At 42.3% G+C, this 25,820-nt stretch overlaps 1 protein-coding gene and 3 long non-coding RNA genes across 5 annotated transcripts; all 4 read left to right on the plus strand.

Moving 5' to 3' along the window:
* The first annotated feature begins 5,045 nt into the window (after window positions 1-5,045).
* Window positions 5,046-6,961, plus strand: LOC119333384. The gene is made up of 3 exons (XM_037606300.1): window positions 5,046-5,070; window positions 5,200-5,267; window positions 5,739-6,961. Exon 3 carries the CDS (start codon window positions 5,771-5,773, stop codon window positions 6,470-6,472), a length of 702 nt encoding a protein of 233 aa, XP_037462197.1. The 5' UTR covers window positions 5,046-5,070; window positions 5,200-5,267; window positions 5,739-5,770; the 3' UTR covers window positions 6,473-6,961.
* A 3,008-nt stretch (window positions 6,962-9,969) lies between these two features.
* LOC119333395 lies at window positions 9,970-18,182 on the plus strand. 2 transcript variants are annotated; one of them, XR_005161185.1, is made up of 11 exons: window positions 9,970-10,140; window positions 10,239-10,307; window positions 13,193-13,245; window positions 13,337-13,800; window positions 13,885-13,940; window positions 14,013-14,103; window positions 14,666-15,680; window positions 15,810-15,879; window positions 17,464-17,824; window positions 17,899-18,020; window positions 18,112-18,182. It is a non-coding gene; the product is annotated as an uncharacterized LOC119333395 (long non-coding RNA). The 2 variants fall into 2 exon arrangements; XR_005161186.1 differs by lacking the exons at window positions 17,464-17,824; window positions 17,899-18,020; window positions 18,112-18,182 and adding an exon at window positions 16,325-17,384 and having other exon boundaries at window positions 9,971-10,140.
* A 236-nt stretch (window positions 18,183-18,418) lies between these two features.
* On the plus strand, window positions 18,419-18,964 carry LOC119333405. Its single transcript, XR_005161192.1, has 2 exons — window positions 18,419-18,509; window positions 18,653-18,964. It is a non-coding gene; the product is annotated as an uncharacterized LOC119333405 (long non-coding RNA).
* Window positions 18,965-20,676: 1,712 nt separating this feature from the next.
* Window positions 20,677-22,123, plus strand: LOC119333419. The gene is made up of 4 exons (XR_005161194.1): window positions 20,677-20,759; window positions 21,069-21,106; window positions 21,602-21,737; window positions 22,014-22,123. It is a non-coding gene; the product is annotated as an uncharacterized LOC119333419 (long non-coding RNA).
* Window positions 22,124-25,820: the final 3,697 nt, after the last annotated feature.

Below are 25,820 nucleotides of genomic sequence, written 5' to 3' on the forward strand. Positions count from 1 at the left end.
CGCGGCAACCTCCTTGCCGTCCTTCTTGAAGTTCTTCTTACCCTTGCCCTTCTTGAACTTAGTGGTCTTATTGACCATCAACACTTGATGTTCTTTCTTGATTTCAGCCTCTGCTGACTTCAGCATCGAGAACACTTCAGGAATGGTCTTTTCCATCCCCTGCATGTTGTAGTTCATCACAAAGCTCTTGTAGCTTGGTGGGAGCGACTAAAGGATTCTGTCAATGACTGCCTCATCAGGGAGGTTAATATTCAGCTGGGTCATACGGTTGTGCAACCCAGACATCTTGAGTATGTGCTCACTGACAGAACTATTTTCCTCCATCTTACAACTATAGAACTTGTCGGAGATGTCATATCTCTCGACCCGGACGTGAGCTTGAAAAACTAGTTTCAGCTCTTCGAACATCTCATATGCTCCGTGATGCTCAAAACGCTTTTGGAGCCCCGGTTCTAAGCTGTAAAGCATGCCGCACTGAACGAGGGAGTAATCATCAGCACGAGACTGCCAAGCATTCATAATGTCTTGGTTCTCTGGGACGGGAGCGTCACCTAGCGGTCCTTCTAGGATATATTGTTTCCTGGCAGCTATGAGGATGATCCTCAGGTTCCGGACCCAGTCCGTATAGTTGCTGCCATCATCTTTCAGCTTGGTTTTCTCTAGGAACGCGTTGAAGTTCATGTTGACATGAGCGTTGGCCATTTGATCTACAAGACATATTTGCAAAGGTTTTAGACTAAGTTCATGATAATTAACTTCTAATCAAATTATGAACTCCCACTCAGATTAGACATCCCTTTGGTCATCTAAGTGTTACACGATCCGAGTCGACTAGCCCGTGTCCGATCATCACGTGAGACGGACTAGTCATCGTCGGTGAACATCTTCATGTTGATCGTATCTTCCATACGACTCGTGTTCGACCTTTCGGTCTCCGTGTTCCGAGGCCATGTCTGCACATGCTAGGCCCGTCAAGTTAACCCTAAGTGTTTTCGCTATGTAAAACTGTCTTACACCCGTTGTATGTGAACGTAAGAATCCATCACACCCGATCATCACGTGGTGCTTAGAAGCGACGAACTGTAGCAATGGTGCACAGTTAGGGGAGAACACTTCTTGAAATTTTGTAAGGGATCATCTTATTTACTACCGTCGTCCTAAGTAAATAAGATGCATAAAACATAATAAACATCACATGCAATTATATAAAGTAGTGACATGATATGGCCAATATCATATAGCTCCTTTGATCTCCATCTTCGGGGCTCCATGATCATCTTGTCACCGGCATGACACCATGATCTCCATCATCATGATCTCCATCATCGTGTCTTCATGAAGTTGTCACGCCAACGACTACTTCTACTTCTATGACTAACGCGTTTAGCAATAAAGTAAAGTAAGTTACATGGCGTTCTTCAATGACACGCAGGTCATACAAAAATAAAGACAACTCCTATGGCTCCTGCCGGTTGTCATACTCATCGACATGCAAGTCGTGAATCCTATTACAAGAACATGATCTCATACATCACAATTCATCATTCATCACAACTTCTGGCCATATCACATCACATGATCAATCGCTGTAAAAACAAGTTAGATGTCCTCTAATTGTTGTTGCATCTTTTACGTGGCTGCAATTGGGTTCTAGCAAGAACGTTTTCTTACCTACGAATAACCACAACGTGATTTTGTCAACTTCTATTTACCCTTCATAAGGGCCCTTTTCATCGAATCCGCTCCAACTAAAGTGGGAGAGACAGACACCCGCCAGCCACCTTATGCAACTAGTGCATGTTAATCGGTGGAACCGGTCTCACGTAAGCGTACGTGTAAGGTTGGTCCGGGCCGCTTCATCCCACAATACCACTGAAGCAAGAAAAGACTAGTAGAGGCAAGCAAATTGACAAGATCCACGCCCACAACAAAATTGTGTTCTACTCGTGCAAAGAGAACTACGCATAGACCTAGCTCATGATGCCACTGTTGGGGAACGTTGCAGAAAATTAAAATTTTTCCTACGGTTTCACCAAGATCCATCTATGAGTTCATCTAAGCAACGAGTCAAGGGAGAGAGTTTGCATCTACATACCACTTGTAGATCACGAGCGGAAGCTTGCCAAGGGGATGGTGATGATGGAGTCGTACTCGAACGTGATTCGGATCACCGATGTCCTAGTGCTGAACGGACAGCACCTCTGCGTTCAACACACGTACGGGACGGGAGACGTCTCCTCCGTCTTGATCCAGCAAGGAGGAAGGAGAGGTTGAGGAAGGCAGCTCCAACGGCAGCACGACGGCGTGGTGCAGTTGATGCGGCAGTATTCCGACAGGGCTTCGCCAAGCACGTACGGAGGAGGAGAGGTGTTGGGGAGGGGAGGGGTTGCGCCTTGAGTTGTGGTGTATTGCAGCCCTCCCCTCACCCCTCTATATATAGGGGAAAGGGCAAGGGGGGCCGGCCCTCTAGGGAAAACCCTAGGGGGGGCGGCGGCCAAGGGGTGGGGGGCTTGCCCCCCAAGCAAGGGGGGTGCGCCCCCTTTAGGGTTTCCCCCCCAACCCTAGGCGCATGGGCCCAAGGGGGGGGGCGCCAAGCCCACTAGGGGCTGGCTGCTATCCCCACGCAGCCCAAGTGGCCCCCCTGGAGGGGTGGCCCCTCCCGGTGGACCCCCGGAACCCTTCCGGTGGTCCCGGTACAATACCGGTATGACCCCGAAACTTTCCTGTGCCCGTTTAACAACTTCCCATATATAAAACTTTACCTCCGGACCATTCCAGAACTCCTCGTGACGTCCGGGATCTCATCTGGGACTCCGAACAACATTCAATAGTCACATGCTAGTCTTCCTAACAACCCTAGCGTCACCGAACCTTAAGTGTGTAGACCCTATGGGCTCGGGAGACATGCAGACATGACCGAGACCACTCTCGGGCAATAACCAACAGCGGGGTCTGGATACCCATGTTGGCTCCCACATGCTCCTCAATGATTTCATCGGTTGAACCACGATGTCGAGGATTCGATCAAACCCTGTATACAATTCCCTTTGTCAATCGGTACGTTACTTGCCCGAGACTCGATCGTCGGTATCCCAATACCTTGTTCAGTCTCGTTACCGGCAAGTCACTTTACTCGTACCGTAATGCATGATCCCGTGGCCAACACCTTGGTCACCTTGAGCTCATTATGATGATGCATTACCGAGTGGGCCCAGAGATACCTCTCCGTCATACGGAGTGACAAATCCCAGTCTCGATCCGCATAAAACAATAGATACTTTCGGAGATACCTGTAGTGCACCTTTATAGTCACCCAGTTACGTTGTGACGTTTGATACACCCAAAGCACTCCTACGGTATCCAGGAGTTACACGCTCTCATGGTCAAAGGAAGAGATACTTGACATTGGCAAAGCTCTAGCAAACGAACTACACGATCTTTGTGCTATGCTTAGGATTGGGTCTTGTCCATCACATCATTCTCCTAATGATGTGATCCCGTTATCAACGACATCCAATGTCCATAGACAGGAAACCATGACTATCTGTTGATCACAACGAGCTAGTCAACTAGAGGCTCACTAGGGACATATTGTGGTCTATGTATTCACACGTGTATTACGATTTCCGGATAATACAGTTATAGCATGAATAAAAGACTATTATCATGAACAAAGAAATATAATAATAACACTTTTATTATTGCCTCTAGGGCATATTTGCAACAGATAAATCCATACATGCAGCTAGATCCAAAATCAGAAGGGGGAAGAAATCGCACCGGTCGGCGACTCTGAAACGCCTGAGATGCCGAACTGAACAGCCGAGGAGGAAAGGGGATGGACAGATTCGGTGGATCCACTCCCTGCCGCTCCATATTCAGCTCCTCACGGGCTACATGCGTCGCTATTCATGGGCTGGGCTAAATAGCATATGGGCCATCCAAGTACTAACTAGCTCCATATACGCGAAACAGAAAGATGTTTCTTTCATCGCTTAAAATAAACAGGTGTTTCATTCCCTTTGGCTAAAAAAACTTTTTTTTGCGAAATGCGGTCCTGTTTTCCCATCCAATATTACGTTTACATGAATTTCGTTACAGAAGACAATATTCATTTATTTAGATAACATCGTTATTTCATATTTGTGAGATAATTAAAAGAGTTAACTCTTTTTCCAGGAGATATGAGCTCCATTGTTTGTCAAATCCTCCTTTCTATTACATACACTTTTTTATTCTCACGTGACATTTTGATACCCCTTTTCCAAAGCAAAGCTTTTGTCCACTATGTCAGTCTGCCTTATGAACACATCTTTTTGGCTCTCGCACCCTATGACTAAGATTGTTTGCCGGAAATTTATGTTTCTATTTTGTTCACATATTTATAAAGTTATGCGAAAGGGTACAAATGATCAAAATAAACCTATCACCCTCTTGCCACTGTTAAAAGTTAGGCCATCACGCGTCCATCCCCACATGTGTAGTGTTGTCTTCATTGCTGCCTTCGAGTGTTTATTCCATGCTTTCCCGCGATGCTAAAAAAGAGGATATATACAATGCTTGTGAAATCAAGTATTGCAAAGGCTAGACACATTTGCAGAGAAAATCATGAAACGGTACATATAAAGTCAGTAGATTTGAATACACAATGAAATAGCAGTATACATGTATACTCATCTAAAATGCTCTGCCTTTTAGATTTTCGAGCGCCTGCTAAAAGAAAAATGCATTACGCCTATTTTCCCTGCCTGCCTTCTTCTACTTATTTTCTTTGTTGAGTCCCTTGTTTGAGAGAACCCCTTTTCTCCTATGGCCCATCGACCTTTTCCACGGCCGACCCGCCGGCCCTCTCTCTTAGCTGGTCACACGCACCAAACCCTATCTTCTCTTCCTTGGATTCGTCTGCTCACTCCCATCACCCTGGCCCCTCTCCCCGTCCACCTTGCCTCCTTCTACTCTCTCTCCTTATCTGCTTACAGCTGCTTTACTTTGGATGCTTGTCCAAACACACCAGATCCCTGGATAGCCACACCCTCCAACGAGTCTCCGCAGTGCTCTGCTATTTACCAGGTGCGCCTCCTCCTCTCCAGATCCACTACTCTAACATCGTTGTTGCCAACGGCATGTTCATGCTGGGCAAATCTACCTCTCTCTCTTTTGTTTTTTTTCCTTTGACCACCCATGATTTGTACTTCTCAGGTGTGCAATCTATTTGGGTCTTCCAAAAAATGGCCAGGAGATCCTAGAGGCACGGCCCCGGACTGAAGGTATATTCCTCTGCTTCCAGATCCACACCCAGCTGTTTCTTTAATTCATGCGTATGAAGACATTATTCATTCCTTTCTATATAGTTTGATATATATTCCTGTGCTGTCATATATCTATGAATGATATACTCTCATAACGGCAGTAAAGTATACAATTTACTGTTCTTTATTAATTGATTCTAAAATATTCGGCTTGTTTTCTTCCTTCTAATTTAACTTCATCTTAGCAAGCTACATTGTCAGTGCCTATGCTTTACTTATACTCTTTAAAAACATGTATTTCCTGTCCCTATGAATATTTACCCATTCATAGACTAATGTCACCGATTGCCTCTGTCCATAGCCTCATGATATTATACCATTGTTTCATGATGCACTTAGTAAAGCGCTTTTAGGTCCTTACTGCATGTCGATTTTAAGACATCGATCTTCATTATTCTTACCACGCATTATATTTATGCCTTGTGCCAGCCCCCTTGAGCCTATCTTTTGAAACCGTCCTCATGGAATTGGTCGAGCTACGCACAACATCTTTGGCCGAGGCAATGTTTGACAAACTTGGGCTCCCAAAACCAGTTTATCATGTGTGTCCGCTTGAGCAAGGCGGATTTAGGTCACAGATTGAATTTCACCATACAAGAGAGCGTTATGATGCTTTGAAAAGCCGGACTAAATTAATGAGCCATACATGTGTAAGTGGGGAAGCAGCAATGGATCAGGCAACCGATCAAGCAATTACATACATGGAAAACAATGAAAACAAGGTTCTTGCTGATTATAACTACTATCGGCTGCAACAAGAAAAACAATCTTGTGCAAGGCTTTCAGATAAGTTGTTAGAGAGAACAGAAGAAATCAACCAGCGCAACCAGACCATCAAACAGATGACTAAAGAGGCATCCAATTATCTGGAACAACTGCATGCTGCATCAGACAAGATCCATGGTCTTGCTGCCACTGCCTTAGACCCTACTGCCAGCCTGTCTCTTTCCACTCTAAAACAAACTATTTTGGCGATTCAAGATTCACTTGTTGCTCTTCAAAGCATTACCGCCGCTGCACGTGCCTCCCTAGAGGAAAAGGGCATGTACTCAGAGGATGATGTGGCTCAACCAACCTATGATGGGCTTCCTGATGAAGAAACCGATGAAGATTACCATCAAGACATGGATGATGACTACGCTCACTATGTGCGATCCCCATGAGCACTGTCTAAGGCCTGCTAACTGATCAGCAAGTGAAGCTTTCTATATATAGCTTCGTGATGACAATGCTCACTATGTCCGATCCCCATAAATGTCATATTGAGCCTGCTAAACTGTCTCTTTGCCATGTCAAGCTGTGTATGTATGGCTTCACCGCTAGGAAGCAGCTCTGTGTCTGCTGTGTTTAGTTTCCTAGGTTGCTTAAATAAGATGCGAAACTATCTACTCATAGCTTTGGCCTAGAAATCTTTATCCTTTCTGAACTTGACTCTGGTCATGTATAAGTATGAAGTCTGTGTTGAAGTGTTAAGACAATGTTATTTATCTATGCTACGCCTTTGCTTTTATCCACTGTGATTCTTCTTTTCAGTATCTTCGCTATAAACATACATTCATTTGCTTTAACCTTCCAAGACCAAATCAATCAACATTTGCTAGCATAATATACAGATAACTATTTGCCCTTTTTACTCAATTCTCCTTGTTCATCAGCAGATCAAAAACATACCTCTTCACCCATCAATTCAGTATTACCAGAGAGCATCTCATGGAGATGAATACATTATGGCCTTTCGACCTGCCCACAGGTATATGAATTTACTAATGCTGGAACAAGTGCCATTTGAGAAGGCATACATATATTTTTATCTTTGTGACTTCCTAACACACTTATTACTACCACAGCTGATCAGTTGAGCGAGTGGATGTTAACAGAGAGATACATGATTGATGATATTTCTTCTTCACAAGGTTTTATAAGCGAAGTGGAACACAAGACCAGAGAGGTTTTGGAGTTGTGTTCCCACTACATACTAGCACGTTGTGATGGATTGCCTATAGATGAGCACCACTTGACACCACTCATTTCAGAACACCTTCATCTGCCATATCAACCGTATCTGTATGCTTTGTATGACAACGAAGACCGATTGGTGCTAGATTTAATGAATGAGCCAAACACAGCTTATGCACGTGCGGTTCTGTCCAGTGGAGTGACCATGGTAGTAGATGGGACTGAAGTTTTATGTTACCCTGTGAAAAATGTTGGTATACCAATGGATGCAATACTGTATGATTTTCAGATTGAGGAAATGATGGAGTCAGCAACTGAACATCTAAAGCTAAAGATCTATGGTTTGCCGTTACATCTTTGGAGTAGAAGAGCGGTTGAGCGTGCCCTGCAGCCACATTGCATTGTTGAGAATGTTAGCCAAGCCAATCTCAACTTTCTCAAGCTTCGATCACTAGCTTGCACGGCATGGGCCGTTAGAACTCCTGTGCCATTCCCATGGTATATACTCATTCATGTCTCCAGCAAGTATGACAAAGGAAGAAACCACAGTACTGGCCACAGGAATACAGTGACATTTCGTGTTGGTGTTAACATAATTAATATTGGAGCTCATCATGACAAATATTTTCAAAGAACCCACAGGAAGATTCCTTCTTTCTTGCAGGCACTAAAGAGAGGAAGGGTTTCTCATTCATATTTAAATGATGTCGACATACCAGCTGATCAAATGCGGATATTAGAACCATCATTCCTCCTGACGCCTTGCGACGAGGCGAAGATGATGACAGAGGATAAGTTAACACGCTGTTTGCAGAAAATGCAGATTGCATGTCCTGGAAAAGCCATAGTCAGGCAAATTGGCAGGTTCAGATACCTTGTGTATTTCCAAGGGCCAGTAACTACAACTTTGTTTCACACGTTATCTCCTGATGCAGCTAGAATCGAGCTACCTGTTGGTACATTCTTATTTCAGAAATGGTCCACGTCTGCAGGAGCAGTATCTTCTAGCCTCTCTCAAAAAGAACAGATAAGAGTTACAGGACTGCCAACTGAGTTTTACAGCCCGGCTATAATTGAAGATATCCTGAGCCCTCACTGCATGTTAGAAAACAATGGTCATCAGGTTGATGACTCTCCTGATATTTGGTTCTACGACTGTGCCATATGGGCAAATGAAAACAAAAATATTCCAGAGGTCATTTCTATTTGGGCTGCTCCAGATGGATTAACAGTGGAACAGTCACCTACTGAAGATCTTCGGGTGCCTCTTCGGGTGCCTCTGCAGTTGTACCATGCAAGAATTACCAGCTACTAACACCTTGCTTCAAGAGCTGGGATCACAGTGATGGCATATCTATATAAACTGGGCAGGCTTCGTTATTTAGGTGTTTCTGTAAATAAGTCTAAGTCAGACCTGTAAATAGGCCTAAGTCAGACTACTATGGCTACACTTATGCGCCATGCAATCTCTCGCTTGCTGCCTATTACTTGTTTTTATTTTTATGTTCTGACTATGGCACTCCAGAGGTGTCCTCCTAAGCATAACTCTCCATTGTCACTCTTCCTTTTAAATTAATCAACCCGTTTCGCAAAACAGATGTTGTGCTGTTTAAAATTCACATGCACAGTCCTGAATTTTACTTATACTTATTTTAACCCTTCAAATGTAATTGTTTTTGCCCTCATATATACCTGCTTCAATGTATTGTTCACAGCCAAGTTAATTAGAGTTAGGTTATTTCTTCTATCCTCATCTCAACCGCATTATGAATTAAAAATTGAGAATCCACCTACTTGCGTAGCTTTTCATTTTCCACAGATTATCTTCACAAATTTTTTTTAGATCCTTGACACCTCCATACAGTTCCTGTTTCAAAAAAAAAACACTAGCCAAACATGCAAAAAAAATTCGTTGCCTCTTTTTTTAGCTTCATTTGTTTAGTCTCGCGACAGAAACCCTATCAAACAGCCAGATGCCTTCGCAGGTTAGGCCGCCTGCCTATAATTCAAAAAACTAAATAAATAAGCTAACATAAATCAGTTTATTTTTCGATTTACTTTAAACTTGGAACCCAATGTTTCTTCATGAAAAATAGATATCTGTCTTTACTTGTTCCTCCATACAGTCAGAACTAAGTACATGTTGCTATTAGCCATGAAAATTCGACAATATATATGATTAAGCCCATATCAGGATATTTTTAGAGGAAGTACACATAAGCTAAGCAATGACATTAATAGCTAACTGTTTGTTATTTATTTTTATTTTTACTGTTTACCAGCACTCATTTGAGATAGGTCTGAGAAACTCGGCGTCCATCACGAGTCCTAATTTATATGTGACGGAACGAGTGCCGCTTGTTTATGCTAGCTGCTTTACATGCTATAATCGTGGTGTGACTTTCCACCTTATGCAGTACAATATATTCCACTGTGTCAAGCCATTCATGCAAATAAGATAATTATCCTTTTGGGTCACATAATTAAGAAAGAATTATAGTTTTCCTCTCAATGAGCTATTGGTGTAATGCCTCGTTGGTCTTTGTAGGTACGCAGCTATAAAAGTCAACAAAATATATGGTCCAGGAGAATGGGTGACGGCAAGATTAATTATCCCGTCAGGTGATTCTTGCGTGCACCAGCACATGCACGTGCCTTTCCGCTGTTTGTGGAGGCCTCACGTGCCAACTGTTCATCGGAGGTGCGCGCGGTGAATCTCGCCGCCGAGGCCCACAAGGCGAGGCGCTCTAATCCTCTCCTTCTCCTCTAGTCTTATCCATTCCTCTCCTCCTTCTTCTTTCCCCTCTCAGATCCAGCAGGGACTAGAACCTTACTGGAAGCCACGAAAGCCGCCACCGGCTGAACCTTGTCCACGGTATTCCCTTCGCTCCCATTCTATTTTACTAGTCTCTGCTGTCTCCTTCCTGTGGCGCACATCAGGCTCCCTGATCCATTTTCTCGTGCTATTGCTAGAACAACTCTTTTCCTACCGATCTGCCAAACGATTCTTCTTCCATCGGTCAACATCGTCTACCTCACCAGGTACTTAATTGAGTCAATTCCATCTTAATATGGTTTGGTGTTTGACTGTCTTTGAGATTCCAGTAAATGGTGTTTTCTAATACATTTAAGCCACAGATTTTTATTTGTGAGTCTTAGTATTGTGTTAGATTAACTAGGACGTCTTGATATTCTTGTATACTTGACCGTAGCCTTCTTTCTATCCAATGTAAAGAGAATAAACGAGATAATGAATTTACCTAACAACTTACTTACATTTCACCACCCTTTTATACATTGTACATTATGCATTGTGGATAAATGATCCTGGATATCCTAAACTACCTACAACTGGTCTCCTCGTCTCAAAATACAAATCGTAGAATCGAGCAGACATCTATCATATTTTCTTTCCCCTTCTTACCCACACAGTTATGTAGTTGCCGCCAACTCTTTATGATGGTGACATTCTCTCTCGCTCGCGGTAGGTCCCGAGAATGGCTTCTGTTCCAATTTCATCTAAGATCTTGCTTGATGCTATGTTAGAGAAGGTTGGCCTGCCAAACGCCACCTACTCAGCCCGCCCAAAAGAGGGTAACCGTCTGCAGGTCACCGTTACCTTCTATCCAATCAAGATCAGACTCAGAAGCTCGCCTGCCAAGGTTTCATTGTCTACCTCAGAGCACAAGGATCTTGAGGAAGCTCAGGATTATGTTGCTGCTGCAGCAATTAAGTACATGGACGCTTATGAGGGTGTGGTTCCAAAGGACTATAGTTATGAACAATTGAAGACTGTGGAAAGAGCAAATGCACTCTTATCCTAGCAGCTTAAGGCAATGAAGAGAGACAATGCATGTTTGAAACAGAAACTGAAAGAGAGCATTGACAAAAACAAGCTTCTGAGCAAAGGATGGGATGGGTCTACAGAAATAGAACAGAACACCATCAACAATCTTAAGCATTTGGTTAATGACAGGATGAGCCCAGGTTCTGCTCGAGATGACCTGGAACTTAACAGTGTTCTTTCAATGTAGAGGCCAATGGCGACTACTTTCAGCAGTACACTGATGAGGCCACTGTTAACCTTCAGGAAACTGGTGTCTATCCCTATGGTCAAGGACAGCCAACAGATGAAGATGAAGGGCTGTCAACAGAGAACGATGGAAATCCACCGTCTGACCCATGATCTATGTTTTCAAGGCGTCCAGGCGCTTTAAGGCGCTGGGGGGGCGCCTCAACGCCTAGGCGCTCAAAGCGTGAGGCGAGGCGACGCCTTAGACACTTATTATTAGGCGCTAGGGGTACTAATATGGCAGCCATGAGTGGACATGTAACTGATTCATACCTTGAATTTCCTGGTTGTTGAGCCCACATAGCATCCATTCCTCCCGTCTTGTTTCCCATTTCTGCCTTCCACAATAGAAATCTGCATAAAGATGAACATATATCATAGTATATGGTTAAAACTAGACTTAATTAATAGATCACCATTGGTAAAAAACAGAGAGTAAATGACAGAAAAAGTGCAAAACAAGATGACAAACATGAGTGCATTACATATTACATAAACTAGGTCCACAACACAATAAATTAGGTTCAGAAGTTCACAACATAAATTAGGTTCCAAACAGGCAAACACATGATCATAAGCAAGGCTAACAAGGACAATCAGCATCTATTTTAATCACAACTTGCAGCTAACACTACTATAATAGAGGGCAGTGGGCAGAGGGCAGAGGCACAGCACCACATCTACACATGCATATACTAAACAGAGGGCTAGCTTAGAGGCAAAGCAGTGAGGCACAAGCAGCAGCACCATCAGAAAACATGGGCAGGTGAGGGGAAAAGAGAGGCAGAGAGGAGCCGTACCTTGGGAGAGGGCTGCCGGCGGCCGAGGAGCTTGGCCGGAGAGGGGGATGGCCGGCGGAGATGGATCTTGGCCGGAGAGGGGAAGGGCCTGCGGAGGAGGAGCTTGGCCGGACAGGGGGAGGCCGGCGGAGGAGGAACGGATCTGGGCCGGCGGCGTGAGAGACTGAGAGGAGAGAGCTCCTCTCTCTTTTCCCCTCGATTTGGAGTCACAGGTGTGTTCCCCTCTCTCTCCTGCCTCTGTTTACCCCCTCTCTCCCGCCCAATTTCTCTTCCCTCCCGCCAATTCCTCTTTCTGGCGCGCGCCAGCTGCTGGTTCCCGCTCAACCTGCCCGCGCATGTCCAGGGCGTCCAAAATCAAGCAAAGCGGCGCCTTGGACGCCTAGGCGACGCCTTGGACGCCTCAACAGCACAAGGCGGACGCCTTAGACAAAAAACTAAAGCGACGGCGACGCCTTGACGTTCGCGAGCGCTCTGACGCCTAGGCGTCGCCTAGGCGACGCCTTGAAAACATAGCCCATGATTCAGGACCTCTTTGGATCATGAAGACATCTTTGACAGCAAAGAACGCTACTTTAATGAGTTCCATGTCGTGCCTGAAAATTGCTTTTAAACTTATAAGAACCGTCAGATCATCATCATCGTCTTTAGAGCCAGTCCTTAGTACCTGCTAATATAGTTATCTGTATCCCTATGTAATATATGTCTTATCGAACTATGCCGCAATTAGTTCATCCGAATCTACCTATTTGGCTGTGATGGTCTGTATATAAGTGTATGGTTCATGATGTAATATATCCTGTCGAACCATGTTGTATCAAACCATAAAGGTCTCGGTTATGCCACGTGTTCTACTATAACTTGATGCTTTGTTTCTTTTGCTTTTTAAAAAATGTGTCAAGTTGCATCTTGATGCTTTCAAATTTATCTTCGCATTCTGCCTTTGCTATCATACTTTTGCGATTTTACATACATAATTTACTGTGGTTACTTTTCAATACCTTTAGCCTCTGATTTATTTCCGTGCCACTGAGACTTTATTTACCCCTGACCTGCAGATACTGTCAGCTTAATGGACGATGATGATTTCATAGTCAAGGGCCTTCCACAGGTTACATCTAGCCCATGCATATGCCTAAAATTATTCACTCTAACATATCTAGATGAGCTAATAAACTATTTCCCCTTCTCAATGGATGTAGCTCTGCCATCCGTGTTACCATTAGCAGAAGATATATGCTTGAACAAGCTATCAAGCAGATCCGTGGTACAATTCATGCATTCAGTCTTACATACGATGATGACGGCACAGTAGTAGCATCAGTGAAAATCGATCTTCACCCCACAGCAAAAGCATTTTCCCAACCCAACAGTTGTTCTTTGGGGAGCCAACTCAGATTTCTGACGATTCTATTGAATCAGCATGTTCTGCTGCTTTGACCTATCTGTTGACCATGGGGATAATTATAATAGATGATTACAACTCAGTGGATCTCAAGAACTGCCAGACACAACTTAAAGCAGAGCAGTTTTGGTCGTCAATGCTATATGATCGTGCAGAATCCTTTCAGAATCAACTCGGCTCCTTGACCACAGCAAAAAAAGAACTTATTCGGAGAGTGGCAATAATAGTACCCCTGCGCCTAAACATGCCGATGAATCAGACGTACGCAATACCTTGTTCTGTTTTTCACTTGCATTTCTCTGGTACCATACATCATCTTACATGCAACTATGCATTTCCCTTTAGAATGGCCTCAACGACGCTTCTGGTTCACTACCAGCAAACAAAGAAGCATCAAACAGGTAACATGCTCTGTCTCCTGCTTTTCAGACTCATGCCCCTATATGCACTGCTCATGTTTATTGCTTTCTCAGCGGAACAGATTACAACTCCACGAAAAAAGCAAAGTCTCACCCTATTGCCCGCAGGACTTTACTCTTTAAAGAATAAATGACAAGATCATATGTAAGAAAGTTTCTATAATCGTTTCCTATCTACTAATCTCAGATGCACTGCTTACATCTTGCTTTTCCTATCTTCGGATGTCAGGCTGTGTTTGCCCTTATAACTTATTGAATACAAAGCGCAGTGGTACACTACTGATATGTCCATTTTCCTTTAAAACTGGCCATCCCTGCTTATCATAAGCATTATTTTTCGAGTGTCTCCAGCTCGGTTTACAAACAGTTTATATCCTGCCAAAACTTGCATAATACATGTGCTTGCTCCTTCCAATCCATCTTACGATTGTCATCTTGTTATTCTTCATGCTAGCACATGCATAGTCTACGGAACAAATACAGGTTCTCTTTCAGGACATGGAGCACAGACAAAAAATATTGAACTGAAGCATACTCACTCAGTGTTCATTTGCTTACATATTGCTTAATACAATACACACACACACACACACACACGCACTGTCCCTAAGTAAAGTTTCCTTATCTGATATTGTATATTTCAAGGTAAGCTATAAATGTGCCTTCAAATGTAAACATCTAACTGCTTTATCATCCTCAACATCCAGGGTACATGGACAAGGTTGGCACCACTCAAAGGCAGGAATATGTGGCCGTCTTGAAGGAGTTTTACTCTCTGTCTATGCATCCAATGTTAATCATGTCTTTCCATGCTACCAATCGCAAGCCTCCTTTATTTTGTTTGTTTAGAAGATGTTTCATTAAGTAAGGATTTGGTCACAGTGGATCCGTACTATTATGGGCTATTCACGCACTTTATAATTTAAATTTCGAGATCAATGAAGTAAACACTCAGTTTGAGTGATGGTGTTACATATTCTTCGTTGATACTATACCATCTATTACTAGCTCTTCTCTAATAATACTACCACCTATACATTTTTTTTGGCCCGCACATTTTTTAATTTCATATTTAAAGTGCTCCACTGGTTATATAAATATATTGACTATAGGTACACCCGACGCTCACTGACTGCTCAAATTATCCTTAAATAACTTTCTCCTCATTTAATTTTTCTATCTTGTGTCATCAGCCATATTCCATGGACATCTGCCTTGTATTTCCACAGCCCTTCTATTGTACTCAGGATTTATCTGCATCGGCCACAGAAAATACACATTCTCCTAATCCACAGGAATTGCTAAGAGCATCTTCCTTTCGACAGTGATGCCTCCAGTCTATAAAATCAAAATCAAATAGCAATGTCCATGTATATTCCTGTAAAATATTCTAGCTTTTAGAACTTCGACTACCTGCTAAAAGAAAAATGTGTTTTCCCTAGAAGCCCACCCCTTCTCTCCTATGGGCCAGCGGCCTTCTCAAGCCCGAGTAGGGTAAATCTATGCTACGGCCCCCTCTCTTATCTTATCGCCACACCGAACTCTACCTTATCTTCTTTGGATTCATCTTCTCACCCTCACCAGCCCTGTTCCCCCTCCCCTCTCCCCCATCCGCCCCGGTCTACTTAGAGCTCCTTTGTGTTGGATGCTTCTCCGAACACACCAGATTCCCTGGTAACCACATCCTCCGATGAGTCTCCACAGCGCTCTGCTATTTCTCAGGTGGACACCTCCTTTCCATGGCCATTACTGCGGCTTACTCACTGTCAATAGCATGTCTTCATGTTCAGTAAGAGTAGATCTTTTTCTTTCATTAATTTGCCTTCCATTGCCCATGATTTTCCTTCCCAGGTGTTCGATCTCTTTGAATCTTAGACAAAGCTGGCCATGAGATTCTAGAAGCACAGCCCAACACTGCAAGGTATACCCCTCTGTTTCCAGATCCAGATCCAATTATGTGTTTTATTCATGCAGATGAAGTCATATTTCGTTTTTCCCTATATAGTTTAATATCTGGTCTGTGTGCTACCATATAGCTATTGATAATATACTTTAATAGAGCCAGAAAATCATGTAATCTGCTGTTTCTTCTTCTAAATTTATTTAATGATAGCAAACTACATCATCCATGCCTATGCTTTGGCTATACTCTTTTGAAAGAAATTTTTCCAGGCCATATAAATACTTTCTCATTCCTGGATTAATATCACTAATTATCTCTGTTCATACCCTAATGATATTATAGCTTCATTTCATCCTAGGCTTAGTAAAGCACTACTAGATCGTTACTGCATATCGATTTTCAAACTTCGATCTCCATTATTCTTAACGCGCACTGTAATTGTGGCTTCTGCCGGCCTCCCTAGTCTTATCTTTTCAAGCCATCCTCATGGAGTTGGTTGAGCTACGCACAACATCTTTGGCTGAGGCAATGTTTGACAAGCTCGGGCTCCCAAAACCAGTCTACTATGTGTGTTTGCTTGAGCAAGGTGGATATAGATCACAGATTGAATTTCACCGCACAAAGGAGCGCTATGATGCTTCAGCGCCCCGCACTAAATTGTTCAGCCATATATGTGTAAGCGGAGAAGCAGCAATGGACCATGCGGCTGACCTAGCCATTGGATACATGGAAAGCTATGGAAGGAAGGTTCTTGTTGATTATAACTACCATCGGCTGCAGCAAGAAAAACAAGCTTACGCAAGACTTTCAGACAGGTTGTCAGAAACAACAGAAGAAATCAATCAGCGCAATCAAACCATCAAACAGGTGACTAGAGAAGCAACCAATTATCTGGAAGAAGTGCATGCTGCATCAGACAAAATCCACAGCCTTGCTGATGCTGCCTTAGACCCTGCTGCCGGCCTCTCTCTTTCCACACTAAAACAAGCTATTCTACAAATTCAAAATGCAATTGTTGCTCTCCAGAGCACTACGGCCGCTGCACGTATTTCACTAGAGGAAAAGGGCATATACTCAGTGGATAATGTGCCTGAACCAGTCTATGATGGTCTTTTTGATGAAGAAACCAATGAAGATTATCATCAGGACATGGATGATGACTGTGCTCACTACGTGCGATCCCCATAAGCAATGTGTAAAGCCCACTAGGCTAATCAGCAAGTGAAGCTTTCTACATATAGCTTCACAATCAAACCTTGCTTCATTCTGCGAAAAGCCAATCTACTATCATACTTATCCTGCTAGGGTGGCTAAATAAAATGTGAAGCTCAGTGTTTATAGCTTCACCTAAGCAACTATCTCACTCTCAACTACTCTCTCATTGTGTACAAATATGAACTATATTGTACTATGTAAGACCAATGTAATATATCTATGTTGTACCTTCGTATTCCCTTTCTAAGATTCTCCGTTACACTATGTTGACCATTTACCTTTCTTTACATACCCTGTTTTTCAAGTACAAACACACTGAACATTAGTTATCCCAACGCACACTCAGTCGTTTATTATTGATATTCGGTTTTCTTTGCTTATGAACAGATCAAGCACACCATGCAGGCTGAAAACATAAATCTTGATGATGTTATTGTACCTGGTATGCTTAATGAAGACGACAGCATTCAAAATAATGTAATACCATTGTCCTTTGCTGGTGCTGGCAGAACTCGTTCTATGACTCACGTATATCGTGATGGAATGGCTGCTTCTCATGTCCACAACTCACCTGACATAATCACCACCTTCACATGTAATCCTAAGTGGGCTGAGATGACAAAGCCGCTTAAATTAGAGCAACAACAAATTAATAAGGTTGCTGAGACTAATCGTATCTATCGCATGAAGCTACTTGAGTATCTGCAGAAGATCAATGAAGGGAAGATATTTGGGCCTGTGACCACTGGTACTGTGCCTAATGATTTATCTCCGCTTTCTCCATTTTCCTTCGGCATGCTCGACTAATATCCTCTTCTGCAGTTCTCCATGACATCGAATTTAGGAAAAATGGACTGCCACATGCCAGAATCCTTGTTTGGCAAAAGAAAAAACATAATAGATTGGTCGTGCCAACTTTCATGAGAACCTTCGTTTCAACCACTGTAAGCATTTCTTTTAGACCTACTTTTCCTGCTTCTTTTTTCTTGCTTCAATTCTACATGCTTTGCAGTAATTACCTTAACTCTATCACAGGGATCTGAGCTAATCGATGGTTATGATGATACTCCTACATATGGTCACATGCCTCAGCTACAAAGGCATGAACTCTCTACACACTAAAGCATAACATACTACTCTCTACTTACCAAAGCCATTAATTCTCCTATAAACTATAGTTCATTTCACACTATAAATCAACCATCAAACAGATTTATATCCGATTGTGCTTAAATCTGTGAAACCTCTGTTTCTTCATTCTATCTTGTATAGTTTCTATTCATGTTCATATAAATATAGATACATGCTTCCCAGGTAATCCTTTTAATGAGAATTTGATAATCGTAGGAGTGAGCCGACTGTTGAAGGGTCCAATTCATCAAACATATTACAGTCCTATCTCAGTCAAAGTTTCCAATGAGCATGTGAAAGTGGTATGTGTGTTCTTGCAGCCTCTTCTTTATACTTATTTCTCCATTACCATCCTCTCCGTTGTGTTATCTTTAACATAAAACACAGGAATGTGGCCTGCCATATCAACATCTTGGCTTACAAACTTTCCTCTTTTTCATGGCAGCCTGTTCTATGTATGAAGCCTTACTACCTTGATGCTTGGTGCCTCAGTCCTCACTATGTTCACCACAAGACAAGTAACAATCGCCTTTTAAACAACGGCCATCCTTCACACTCGTGGAGACGCACCAAAGCTCTCTGTGGTCAATTCCCTGCTTAAGATCTGTGTTAAGCACTTTTGAGTCTTGTACATATCACCGCGACCTGTCCTGTTTTATCTATCTCCTTAGTAACTGCTTGTATCCATTGTAAATACTCATTCACTCACGCCACAGACTATTACCGCTGCAATACTAAGTTTTCTCAAGTTTATGTCTATGTGCTCGTCCTTCTCATTCTTTTATTCAATTTTAAACTTTGATTACCGGCCTTTATAAAATTCATTAGGTAACACTTAAATTAAGAATAACACTCCTTTAGTAAGTACAAAAAAAATCTTCTATTGAAACACCGAACACTTAGTATGAAAGCAGAATATTTTAACCTTACAAAGCCTTTAATAATCAAATTAAGAATACATAGTGATATACTTTGCACTTCCTTGACACCCGTGTGTATTTTGCCCTTACAAAGCCTTTAATAATCAAATTAAGAATACATAGTGATATACTTTGCACTTCCTTGACACCCGTGTGTATTTTGCTTCTGGGGAAAAAAGGCTGCGTCTATCCACAGACACTTAACCCACTACCTATAACAGCTATAGTTAATATTTTTCGTACTCTGCTACTCAATATACACGTACGTACATATAACCAGCCAAATCAAAGCCAAATACAAAATCAGGAGTCAGAAACACGGGGACAAGCCCATGATAAAGAGTTATAAAAGCCCATATAAGTCCAGCCCATCCAGATTTTACCGTCCCTCTCGACCGTATATATAACTACTGCAGGAGCACACTTCTCTATCTCTACCTCTCTATCTCTACCTACTAATAAACCAGGGATTGCTTCTGGTTGTACGTCGCCGGCCGTTTTGCAAAAAAGTCCCTCTGTTTCTGAGAAATTAACGCGCAGTCCTACTTAAAGTGTGGATAACGTTTCGTTTTTTGCAAAAAAAAAACACCGGATCGCGCCGCCGCTCGCAGCTCCCTCCTGCGCGAGCTCCTCTCGCGCCCGCAAGACGCCTCGCCGGCGACCCCACACCTCCGCCACGCCCCGCCGCCGGCGACCTTCCCCGCTGGATCTCCGTTCGCTCCGCCACCTCGCCCCTCTCCCTTCTCCTCCTTCTTCTCGATCTCCTCTCACCTCTCTTCCTCTTTCTCGTTGGACAGGACCTCCATGGTGTCGTTGGCCTTCAATCTCGCTGGATCCGGCCGCCTCCATGCCAAATCCACCGGAAATGGATCCACCCCGGCCAGATCCGCCCGGATCCAACCGGGCCCCGCCGTCGTCGCCACCGGAGCGCCGCCCCGAAATTTTGGTTCAGACTGCTCTTCAATCCTTGCTGATTTGTGGTTTTGAGACCCACCCAAGCAGGGCTGCGCTCAGGAGAAGAACCTGCTGTTCCTGGAGGCCTGACAGACAGCCGATCCCGCTATTATCACAAGTCCGCTTTGTGACGAGCTGGTCAACACGCGGGAGGAGACATATATGATTCCACTTGTGCAAAGTCTGCCTGTACTACTATCCATATTGCCCCATAGCAATACAATTTATCTACTGCCTCAATAGCTCACTTCTGCAAGTCATAACGTTCCACTTTAATATTTTAGAATGTACAGCCGAGTTTAATAAGTGGATCAAATGCAGTTGTCATACACCTCCTTTGGTTGAATCTGAATTCTGTTAGAAACATGACAAACCGCCTAAATATGCCATTGATCTGTACAAAACTGAGAGATTTTGTGTTTTCATAGTTCTTTTGCGCTCTGACCGAATTTGCTTATCTGTCATTTTTTTCAGATGTTGCAACCTTGGGCGATCGGTTCATTGGATTCTTGAAACCAGTGCCTTTTCTGAAGTAAGTCTGGCATGCAAGGTACCCTCACGGTTCATTTTCAAGAGATGGCGTTGGGGTCTCGGGGACGTGCCGGACGGCGTCGCGTTCCTGCACCTTGGGGATGGCTTTGGGTTGAATTCCCCTCCATGCAATCTTGTGCTCCTTTGGTATGTGTGGCTTCGCCCATCTTCCTCATATTTTCTTCTGCTGACTGCTGTAGCCTTACTATGCATCCTAGAGCGACACCATGTATTCCAGAGCTGCTACATGAACACAATGAAACACCTGACCTTCAAAGAAAATGCTACAGCTGGCCAATTTGGTTTGGAGTTTGCAGGAGGCTTTCAGATGTTTTTCTATGTTATCACATACCCCGCGTTAGCCAACAAAATAAGTCGATATTCTGTATGGATATAGGATTTGCATATTTTCTACTGTTTCTAGCGAATACAGACTAAGTCTCTGATTATCTGCAGGGTGTTTCTAATCTTTCTGCCTTCTAGCGTAAATAGAGGTATGGTGCCTAGACTTCAACTATTTATCCTATGTAGTATAATTGACATTTAAGTTATACAATCTTTCCAGATTTCTCAATATCATTCCTAGAGCTTATAATCCTTTCTTTGAAGATCCATAGCCAGACTTTGAAACTGTTGCACATACAGAAATTAAACTAGCTGCCTGTAGTACGAGTATTATATAGATTTGTATGTATGTGGTTACTTTGTTCTGTGGCAAAAGGGTTCAAGGCTAGCATTTTTTTAAAATATAGCACATTCATTTAAATTTTCTTGCAATTCTAACTATGAAATCCACATTCATTCGGTAGTTTTTCTGTAACAATATAATTGATCTTTCAGTCACAATGCCAGTATTTAGAAGTAAATCTGATGGGCCTAAATTCCCCTTGGACCCCCCAACCCCCTCATTATATTCCTATATCTCCAATATCCTTTCTCCACCGGCTATCAGAGAATAGAGATCACATCATGAATTTGTTTTTTGTCAGAGATGTTCTCCCATCGCTATTGGCTGTCAAATTAGCGATGCAATCCATCCCTATGTCGGCACAATCAGCAGAACAAAGCAGCTACCATGATTTGCCCACTGATCTCTTGGAGTGATTCAAACCTGCAAGCACCAGGGTAAGAAGTTTCGATTTTCTTACTAATACAACTGATTTTGTAAGGCTAGAACAATGTCAGTTTGCTTTTATGTTGGTTTTCTAATTTCTGCATATTCCTTTCTTACGGATTCTGCCTTCAAGGAAATCTAATTATCTAGGTAGTATGGAAAAACACGCAAATTATATAACTATTTGGGTATACTCATGCTCTGCTTTGTCAGATTGAGGAGAAATAATTATTTTGTTCACCCATCCTATTTTTTCCCAGGTAATGACTCATGCTCTACTACGTCAGATTGAGTGACTCCTGCATATGATGACTGAAGAATTTTTCATCAATTTTCCAACCTGAATTAGCTACAGAAGGGAAAAGAGGAGTCCAGGCTCTGATGAACACACCGTCTTTCCCAGGTAACTAATAGTTGGCACCTCTACATTTACATTATATCAGGCCAGCGCCACAAAGTCCCTGTATGCGTTTGCCTGCCTACATCGATGGGCGATCCGGTCGCAAAAAATGGATAAAAAATATACATCAGTTTGTCAAAATACATATTGGTTATCTTACGAACGATTATAGCTATTACCAGAGTACAAGCAAATATGTTACAATTTTTCCTTGAAGGAAACTTGTATTATGATTATTACATTTTGATCTTGGAGCTATGGTCGACTTTAGTTGATGGTTACTTCAGTCTGCACCAGTCAAATATTTTCTAATTACATGTCTGAGCACCATCGGGATAACCTGATTACTGTGTCACAAGCTTGCTATTTCTATTTGTGCAAATTCTGTAGTTATTTCAGTGTTTTGCATGATGCATAAGTTTTTTCACAACAGAAAGAAGTGGATGTACAACTTGATTCTGCTTTATTATTTAGTACCAGTTGAGTTTGTAAATTCCAGTTTCTCCAGTATTGTAACTGTCAAATCGTCAAGTTAACCTGATTTTTCTCTTTGGACAGCTTGCAATTTGTAATATTATGAATTTCCTTTTTGCAGAAACCACTTCAACTAGCCCAGGACTGTGTCTATTAGTCCTCCAGTATTTGTTGAGATGAGATAACACATTGTATGACAGGTAACAAGCAACTGAAGCAAGAAGATTTTTTAAATTTCTTGGAAAGTATAACCACCTTAACCCAGGATGCATGATGAAGGATCCAATATGTCAGGACCAACGAGGGAATTGCAGTATGTCAGAACCAATGAGAGAATTGTAGAGCTTCATACTAAGTTTATTTTAGCTGCTTGCCCGCTTCAAGTGTCTAGATTACAAGAAACATGTTTCTTTAAGTGACAAACCTGGATACCAATTTATTCAAACTATTATATTTCTTATAGAAGTAATGCAATATATTCTCTCTCTTCTGCCTATTTGAAATACTGTTGTGGGTCTGTACTTTGCATCTCATATTGCAAGGATAACACATTGTATGCATACTCTCTTAACTGTAGCAAGGATGGAGCAGGAAAGAGTGATGAACCTTCTAACATGGATATTGTACATGTATGAGCTACGGGTCACTATTGTTTATCATATGGATTGTAGATGTAGCAACACTGAAATTTATAACATATCCTCAAATTTCTTCATTTTAGTATTTATGATATACTAGAGCCAGCAAAAAAATAGAATAAAAAGGTTCTTTAGAGAAATATTGTAATCGACGATTGTATGTCAAATGGCAGCGATTTTATATCTAGGTGTGGGAGCTTGATGAAAGATTACATGCAGAGTATAGAAGTGAAAACCATCATTTTTCTAGATGAGCTATTACTAGAGGAGATATATATTTCTAGCTAAAGTTAACATTGCTAAAATATTCCACGGGGTGGCAACTCCAGGGCAAGAAGCATACATGTAAGCCTATTCGGAAATGTCTAGAAATGTTGAAGCTTCAGCGCCACGCTCCAGCTTTCGTGGAACTTCCACACCGTTTGGGATGCGATGGTCAGCTTTTGTTGGTTGAGGGGTTCGTCATGAACATAGCATAGGCCGACGATGGGGAGGTAATCTATACCAGGGAAGATGGCGGTGCTGGGGTTTCGAAAATGTCTAGAAATGTTGACGCTTCAGTGCCGCGCTCCAGCTTCTGTGGAAGGGCCACACCGTTTGGGACGTGATGGTCAGCTTCTGTTGGTTGAGGGGTTCGTCGTGGACATAGCATAGGCCGACGATGGGGAGGTTGTCTATACGGGGAAGATGGCGATGTTGGGGAGGTTGTCTATACCGGGGAAGATGGCGATGTTGGGGAGGAGGCCAATGGTGTGGAAGACTGAGACGGCATGGAGGAAGTCGACGGCATGCAATGGCGGGGCAACAGATGAATAGAATGAGCTGGAGGGATGGCGGTCGGCCCTGGCGGGCTCCTGCATATGATGACTGAAGAATTTTTCATCAATTTTCCAACCTGAATTAGCTACAGAAGGGAAAAGAGGAGTCCAGGCTCTGATGAACACACCGTCTTTCCCAGGTAACTAATAGTTGGCACCTCTACATTTACATTATATCAAACCAGCACCACAAAGTCCCTGTATGCGTTTGCCTGCCTACATCGATGGGCGATCCGGTCGCAAAAAAATGGATAAAAAATATACATCAGTTTGTCAAAATACATATTGGTTATCTTACGAACGATTATAGCTATTACCAGAGTACAAGCAAATATGTTACAATTTTTCCTTGAAGGAAACTTGTATTATGATTATTACATTTTGATCTTGGAGCTATGGTCGACTTTAGTTGATGGTTACTTCAGTCTGCACCAGTCAAATATTTTCTAATTACATGTCTGAGCACCATCGGGATAACCTGATTACTGTGTCACAAGCTTGCTATTTCTATTTGTGCAAATTCTGTAGTTATTTCAGTGTTTTGCATGATGCATAAGTTTTTTCACAACAGAAAGAAGTGGATGTACAACTTGATTCTGCTTTATTATTTAGTACCAGTTGAGTTTGTAAATTCCAGTTTCTCCAGTATTGTAACTGTCAAATCGTCAAGTTAACCTGATTTTTCTCTTTGGACAGCTTGCAATTTGTAATATTATGAATTTCCTTTTTGCAGAAACCACTTCAACTAGCCCAGGACTGTGTCTATTAGTCCTCCAGTATTTGTTGAGATGAGATAACACATTGTATGACAGGTAACAAGCAACTGAAGCAAGAAGATTTTTTAAATTTTTTGGAAAGTATAACCACCTTAACCCAGGATGCATGATGAAGGATCCAATATGTCAGGACCAACGAGGGAATTGCAGTATGTTAGAACCAATGAGAGAATTGTAGAGCTTCATACTAAGTTTATTTTAGTTGCTTGCCCGCTTCAAGTGTCTAGATTACAGGAAACATGTTTCCTTAAGTGACAAACCTGGATACCAATTTATTCAAACTATTATATTTCTTATAGAAGTAATGCAATATATTCTCTCTCTTCTGCCTATTTGAAATACTGTTGTGGGTCTGTACTTTGCATCTCATATTGCAAGGATAACACATTGTATGCATACTCTCATAACTGTAGCAAGGATGGAGCAGGAAAGAGTGATGAACCTTCTAACATGGATATTATACATGTATGAGCTACGGGTCACTATTGTTTATCATATGGATTGTAGATGTAGCAACACTGAAATTTATAACATATCCTCAAATTTCTTCATTTTAGTATTTATGATATACTAGAGCCAGCAAAAAAATAGAATAAAAAGGTTCTTTAGAGAAATATTGTAATCGATGATTGTATGTCAAATGGCAGCGATTTTATATCTAGGTGTGGGAGCTTGATGAAAGATTACATGCAGAGTATAGAAGTGAAAACCATCATTTTTCTAATGAGCTATTACTAGAGGAGATATATATTTCTAGCTAAAGTTAACATTGCTAAAATATTCCACGGGGTGGCAACTCCAGGGCAAGAAGCATACATGTAAGCCTATTCGGAAATGTCTAGAAATGTTGAAGCTTCAGCGCCACGCTCTAGCTTTCGTGGAACTTCCACACCGTTTAGGATGTGATGGTCAGCTTTTGTTGGTTGAGGGGTTCGTCATGAACATAGCATAGGCCGACGATGGGGAGGTAATCTATACCAGGGAAGAT

Source organism: Triticum dicoccoides, chromosome 1B (assembly GCF_002162155.2).
Source record: "Triticum dicoccoides isolate Atlit2015 ecotype Zavitan chromosome 1B, WEW_v2.0, whole genome shotgun sequence".
NCBI classification, from domain to species: domain Eukaryota; kingdom Viridiplantae; phylum Streptophyta; class Magnoliopsida; order Poales; family Poaceae; genus Triticum; species Triticum dicoccoides.

Bases quoted from the DNA above. Each gene is read 5' to 3' on its own strand.
- LOC119333384 (XM_037606300.1), top strand. From the start codon at position 5,771: ATGGAATTGGTCGAGCTACGCACAACATCTTTGGCCGAGGCAATGTTT.